The sequence below is a fragment of the Wolffia australiana genome, chromosome 6, assembly GCF_029677425.1.
Source record: "Wolffia australiana isolate 7733 chromosome 6, ASM2967742v1".
In the NCBI taxonomy this organism is placed as follows: Eukaryota; Viridiplantae; Streptophyta; class Magnoliopsida; order Alismatales; family Araceae; genus Wolffia; species Wolffia australiana.
Window position 1 is genome coordinate 7,761,564 of NC_135840.1, and position 6,911 is coordinate 7,768,474.

Here is a 6,911-nt window from a genome sequence, read left to right on the forward strand (position 1 = left end):
TGAAATAATGCAGGGACTTTTCTGCAAAATATCGAGTTAGCGCCACCACGTGGCAAATTCTTGGCCACAAAAACCTTAAATCTAAATATTTTTAAGTTTATTTGGTCATTTTAAAAAAATCCGTCATGGCTGTCATCTGTGACGGCCGTCCCGTCACGTCACACGTTTGAGGAGATCCGCCACCGCCGCGTCACCATCACGCCCAGTTCGTCATTCGTCACTGTCACGGGCCCCTAATTTCGTCACAATCACCGTCACGTCATCCATCACGTTTCCATCACCGTGACGTGTGACATGACAGATAACGGCTCCCGTTCCCTACTAGTGGAATCGAATGGACACAAAGCTAGGAAGAAAGGGGCCATTAATTACTTCCCGTTAAAATTGGAGAGGCCCAATAAGAATCCAACAAGGCTTTATTGCTTAAACCCTAGCAAGGTTTACGTTGGCCATCAATGGAGTCTCTGAAGAGAAAGTCTCAAGGTAGCCCGTCTCCGGACGGCGTCCAGGCGAAGAAATCGACCAGAATTGAAGAGAAGATCGTGGTTGACGGCCCTGTGACTTGCCTCCACGACGTCTCCTATCCAGAAGGATTCGTTCATTCTTCCCGTCCATCTAACCTTGATGATGGGTTGAAGTCGAAGCCGGCAAAGGAATTCGCTTTTGAGCTCGACTCGTTTCAAACCGAGTCAATTAAGTGCCTCAACAATGGCGAATCAGTCATGGTAATGTTGAAACAGCGTTACACGCGATTTAGTTTGTGTTTTGGTTGTTGAATGTTTGAATTCTCAGGTTTCCGCGCATACATCGGCGGGGAAGACCGTGGTTGCGTTGTATGCGATTGCCATGTCTCTTAGGGATAATCAGAGGGTCATCTATACTTCCCCAATTAAAGCTCTAAGTAATCAGAAATATAGAGAATTTAAGGAGGAGTTTTCAGATGTTGGTCTTATGACTGGAGATGTTACCATTGAGCCCAGTGCTTCTTGCTTGGTAACAATTTAGAAAGATGAATGATTTGGTTATTTTGGTGGCTGATCGTTGACAAATCCAGAAATTCATTTGACGTTCTTGTTTATGCATTTTTAAGGTTATGACGACAGAGATCTTGAGAAGTATGCAGTACAAGGGTTCGGAGATTATGAGGGAAGTTGCTTGGATTATCTTTGATGAGGTGCACTACATGCGGGACAGGGAAAGGGGCGTTGTATGGGAGGAGAGTATTGTAATGGCTCCTAAGAATTCACGCTTCGTCTTCCTCTCAGCAACTGTGCCAAATGCAAAGGAATTTGCCGACTGGGTCGCAAAGGTATGAAATTTGCGCAATCCATGTCTTAATGATCACAAAACCCTGAACCTTGAACCCTAAATCCTTAATTAGATAGTGACAAGTTCTTCATCATCTTTCATCTGTGAAATGATGTAGGATGAGGATGAAGGCTGGTCATTGCCCTCTCATCACTTTCCCTATTGTTACTCTTTCAGATGAGAAAGAGATAACAAATTGTCACTGTCCGGATCACCTGTTTATGACCAAGACAATGAAATTTTTTTTTGTCATTATCCTTGTGAGAATTGTTGAGAGATGATGACGACTAGTCATTGTTTTCTCATCGATTCACGGTTAAGAATAATGACAAGGACGTCTCGTCATCATCCCTTGCAGATGATGAACTTGTCATTGTCTTCAAAGCATTTCCTAAACCTTAAACCCTAAACCATTTGTACTTGTACAGGTTCACCAGCAGCCTTGCCACATTGTCTACACTGACTATCGGCCCACCCCACTTCAACATTATATTTTTCCATCTGGAGGTGATGGCCTGTACATGGTGGTGGATGAGAAGGGAAACTTCAGGGAGGAGAGTTTTCAGAAATCTTTGAACGCACTTGTACCGGCAAGCGACGGGAATAAGAGAAAAGAAACCGAAAAATGGCAGAAAGGCTTGGTGGCTGGGAAGCCTAGCGAGCAAAGTGATATCTTCAAGATAGTGAAAATGATAATTCAAAGACAATATGACCCTGTGATACTCTTCAGCTTTAGCAAAAGGGAATGTGAATTCCTTGCAATGCAGGTGATTTAATTAATTATTCGTGATGTGTTATGTTGTTGATTATTCGAAGATGAATGTCCCAACATAACTGCCCTGGATTTGGCTATTATTTCGTCACTTCAGAGCGGTCTTCATCGCAAATCTCTCTTGGTTTTTTCTTTCGTTTTGAAAGGAATCGCTAACCCACTTTCTTTTCTTGACCATCTTCTAGATGGCCAAAATGGACCTAAACGAGGAGGATGAAAAATTGAATACTGAAACTATCTTCTGGAGTGCCATGGATATTCTTTCTGACGATGACAAGAAGCTTCCCCAGGTATATTTTTGTTAATTTTCCTGAGAAAATCAATAAAAATAAGTCCATATTCCGAGGTCAAAGTTTAATGTCGTTATTCGTGTATTGACTATCGCAGAGTGAACAGCAAGATAATTCTTCGATAAGAGTTGTTGAACCCGCAATCATTACACCCGACAAGTAGGCCAAATAATATAAGATCAAAGACAAAAGCAAGTAATGCGCTTAAGAGTTAAACCAATGAAGGATAAACATGAAGGAACATATGATAATTTATCGTAGTTTATCACATTATTTCTTTCTTTCGGCAAAGTTTTCTTAGATGATTTTGTTACTGATCGTTACTTTCCTAGTTTTGTAGATATGCAATACATTTTAAATTTTAAGCGATGTTTCATTCTGCGAACATTTTCCTCGTATGTTTTTGTTTTGGGCACTTTTTAAATATAGTGGGAAATAAGTGTAACAATTGATTGAAATATCTCTTTGATTATTCTTTAATGCGCAGGTCGCTAATATGTTACCTCTCTTAAAACGTGGGATTGGTGTGCACCACTCTGGCCTGCTTCCAATTTTAAAGGAAGTGATCGAAATACTGTTTCAGGAAGGGTTAATAAAGGTCAGTCTAGGCTAGAACTATGGTTCACTTACGATGACAAGCTCATCATCTTCTGGGGACAATGACAAGATGTCCTCATCCACGGTCAGAATGAGAGGACAAAAAAGGGTCACCGTTATCATCATCTTAGCCATATGCTGATAAAGAGGAGGATGACGATTCATCCTCTTAATCATCATCCTCAGCATCTGAAAGGGCGAAAATAGAGAAAGATAGTGATGATGATGAACACATTATTGTCATCATCTTCTCATCTTCGTCCGCAGTGACAGTGAATCCTAAGTGGAACGTGGGTATAATTTTCTTAAAAAATGGGCTTGATTTTCAGTTCCAAATTATGAATATATTGCTTATTTGGTTGTTTGGGTATCTCTTCTGCGGTGAGACAAAACTCAATGAAAACTCTATTGCAGTGTCTATTTGCCACAGAAACGTTCAGCATTGGGCTCAACATGCCAGCAAAGACAGTGGTGTTTACAAATGTCCGAAAATTCGATGGGGACAAATTCAGATGGATTTCAAGCGGTGAATACATTCAAATGAGTGGCCGTGCTGGCCGTCGAGGCATTGATGACCGTGGGATTTGTATTCTCATGATTGATGAGAAAATGGAGCCATCTACCGCAAAAATGATGGTGAAGGGAAGCTCTGACCCTCTAAACAGGTTTGCATATCTTGTTTTTCAAATACTTCTTTTTTTCTTCACAAAAAACTAAATACTTCTATTATTGAATATTTACTGTCAAGAGAGGAAGGAAGAAGATAATGACATAACTCAATAGAGTACATGGCTGGGTATACATATACCCTAGGAGAGAGAGAATGATAAGAGGGCTAATGGGCTTATAGAATAGGGCCCATTAGCCCATAAGGCTGACTATCTCACTAACATTTACTTCTCTCATGCTTATGTAGTGCCTTCCATCTGAGTTACAACATGCTTTTGAATCAAATGCGATGCGAAGAGGGAGACCCGGAGAATCTCTTAAGGCATTCTTTTTTCCAATTCCAGGCTGATCGGGCGCTTCCTGATCTGGAGGTCTTCAACTTTCTTATTTTTGATAAATAAGTGCCGTATAATTTTTTCCTCAATTTTATTCGAGAATTTCTTTTGCAGAAGCAAGTGAGACTGCTGAGAGAAGAGCGAGATTCAATTGTCTTTGAGGAAGAGGATAAACTGAACGACTATTATGATGCCCTAAAAAATTACAAAAGCTTGAAGGAGGATGTTAGAAGTATTGTAATAACCCCCAAGCACTGTTTGCGATTCTTACAGCCAGGCAGGCTGATCACTATTCTTTGTGAAAATGACGATGCTGCCCCCACGCTATCCTTTGAAGAGCAGTTATCCTGGGGCGTAATTGTTAATTTTGAAAGGGTCAAGAGTACAATTTCTGAAGGTAGATCTAATTTTTTTTCTTTATTTTTATGGTCCGTCATTTATTTTTTACATTCAATCAGGGAGAAAAGCAGAGGATGCCGACTATGTAGTACATGTTCTTGCGAGGTGTACGGTAAAAAAAGATTCAGGAGAAAAGAAGTCAACGCAAGTTGTCCCTTTGAGCGAAAATGGAGAACCCGTTGTCATTTCTTTACCATTATCCCAGGTGTTTATCTGTTATAATTCTGACTAATTATGGACTTTTTACTTGAAGCCGCTGACATTTGTAAGATTTTCTGTAGATAAATAGCCTGAGCAGTATTTGTCTGCACATGCCGAAGGATCTTATACCTCTAGAGGCTAGGGAAAACACTCTGAAGAAGGTTTCCGAAGCATGTCTAAGATTCCAAAAAGATGGAATGCATCTACTTGACCCTGAAGATGACATGGGGGTGATCAGATTATTTCTTTGCAAACTTTCATTTTCTTTTTTAATCATAATTTATTTTCTTATTTTTTATTGCCCAGGTCCAATCAAAATCATACAAGAAGTTTGTGAGACGGATAGAAGCCCTTGAAAGCTTGTTTGAGAGGCATGAGCTTCGAAAATCTTCCCTAATTCGGGAGAAGCTCAAGCTCTTGCACACCAAAAAGGAATTGAGTGAGAGGATCAAATTAATCAAGAAGTCGATGAAAACGTCAACTGCGTTAGCCTTCAAAGATGACCTTAAGGCACGGAAGCGAGTTCTTCGTCGGTTGGGGTAAGTGAATGTCATTATTGTCTTTATTTTACCAAAACATCCCATGATTACCTTAGCGGCAATGCCCTAAACCCTGAACTCTAAAATTTCAACCCTCAAACCCTAAGCCCTAGACCGCAAACCTTAAATCCTAAGGCCCAAGATTTAAAACCTTAACTATTCATCCTAAATCATTAATCACAAATCATAAACCCTAAACCCCGAACTCCAAATCATAAAACCTAGACTCCAAATTCTAACTTTGAACCCTAAACTCTAAATCTTATCCATAGATCTTATACCCTAAACCAAATCTCTAAACCTTAAATCGTGTACCTAAATGCTAAGCTGTTGGCCATGGATTGATAAACCAAGACCCTAAACTGTAAACCACACATTGCTAAATATAAACCCTAAATCCTTGATTGTTTTACAAGGAGCTACAGAGAAATTCAGATATTTGTCTTCTTGAACAAAAAGAGAACCTTGCATATATTTTTTTCAACAATAGGACACTCAGGTTTCGATTAAGTGTGGTTGGCTAATTTCAGGTATATCACTGCGGAGGATGTTGTGGAGTTGAAGGGGAAGGTGGCCTGTGAAATCAGCAGCGCAGATGAACTAACGTTGACTGAGCTTATGTTTGGCGGTGTCTTCAAGGATATTACAGCAGAGGAAATCGCTGCAGTCTTATCGTGTTTTGTTTGGCAAGAGAAGCTGAACAACTCTCAGAAGCCCAGAGAAGAGCTAGACCTTCTCTTCTCTCAGCTTCAAGAGACAGCCCGGAAGATTGCAAAAGTCCAACTTGAATGCAAGGTAATTTTCATCTTTTCCACATTTTTTTCCAAATAATAGAAGAAAATACCCATCCTTGAATCAGTCCAGAAGACGACGACGATAACTTAATCTTCGTTGTCATCTTCACTCAAGCTTGTGATGATGACAATGATGACTTCGTTACGGGACAAGAAATGCTAATATGCAGGATAATTTTATTTATTCCTAGAATATGGTTGTTTCTTGAGTGATTAGTGAGATCAATGCCGAAAACTTTGCTCTGGAAATCACTTGTTAATTTCATCTTCAAAGTTTTGAATTATTCTCCTATGATTTTTGCAGATTCAGATGGACGTCGAAGGATTTGTAAAATCATTCAGGCCTGATATCATGGAGGCAGTGTATATGTGGGCACGTGGATCAAAGTTCTACGAGATCATGGAGATGACAGAGGTGTTCGAGGGAAGTCTAATCAGAGCCATCAGACGGCTAGAAGAGGTGCTCCAGCAGCTCATCGCCGCCGCAAAGTCGATCGGAGAAACCGAGCTCGAGGCCAAGCTCGAGGATGCCGTGGTCAAAATCAAGAGAGACATCGTCTTCGCCGCCTCTCTCTATCTCTAGCCATAGTCAGGTCTCCTGTTCTCCTCTCATCGTGTGTAATTTTGTGATATCTTATTATTTATTGATGGCGATTCCATCATTCTGCTTGTCATTCTTTTCATAGATAAATGTAATATAATTTCTATGCTTTCTTCTTTCTTTTGATTTTTTTTGTCATGGAATCTCTACCAGTAGTCTCAATGAGATGATCTTTCAAAAAAATATAGTCTTAATGAGATAGCAGCACAAGTACAGAGAGAGATAGGAATAAACATGGTCGTTCTGTTCTTTTTGTGCGAATTAATCGTTCTGTTTGGTTTTCCGAACAGAACAAAACAAATTCGAACAGAACATCGCAAGATCTTTTGTTCGCTTTGTGCAAATTTTGTTCTATTTTTGTGTGAATGTGTGAATTTTGTTGGTTTTTGAAAAAAAAAGAACAGAA

At 39.9% G+C, this 6,911-nt stretch overlaps 1 protein-coding gene across 1 annotated transcript; it reads left to right on the forward strand.

The window, feature by feature from the left end:
• The first annotated feature begins 445 nt into the window (after positions 1-445).
• Positions 446-6,631, forward strand: MTR4 (RNA helicase, ATP-dependent, SK12/DOB1 protein). Its single transcript, XM_078577200.1, has 14 exons — positions 446-725; positions 793-993; positions 1,091-1,309; positions 1,737-2,075; positions 2,266-2,370; positions 2,858-2,968; positions 3,382-3,632; positions 3,884-4,007; positions 4,086-4,368; positions 4,430-4,575; positions 4,652-4,801; positions 4,878-5,110; positions 5,641-5,905; positions 6,209-6,631. Exons 1-14 carry the CDS (start codon positions 456-458, stop codon positions 6,485-6,487), a joined length of 2,976 nt encoding a protein of 991 aa, XP_078433326.1. The 5' UTR covers positions 446-455; the 3' UTR covers positions 6,488-6,631.
• The last annotated feature ends 280 nt before the right edge of the window (positions 6,632-6,911 follow it).

Coding starts and splice junctions, on each gene's coding strand:
- MTR4 (XM_078577200.1), top strand. CDS start 456: ATGGAGTCTCTGAAGAGAAAGTCTCAAGGTAGCCCGTCTCCGGACGGC. Junction 2,076..2,265: donor GTGAATTCCTTGCAATGCAG/GTGATTTAATTA, acceptor ACCATCTTCTAG/ATGGCCAAAATGGACCTAAA. Junction 4,802..4,877: donor ACCCTGAAGATGACATGGGG/GTGATCAGATTA, acceptor TTTATTGCCCAG/GTCCAATCAAAATCATACAA.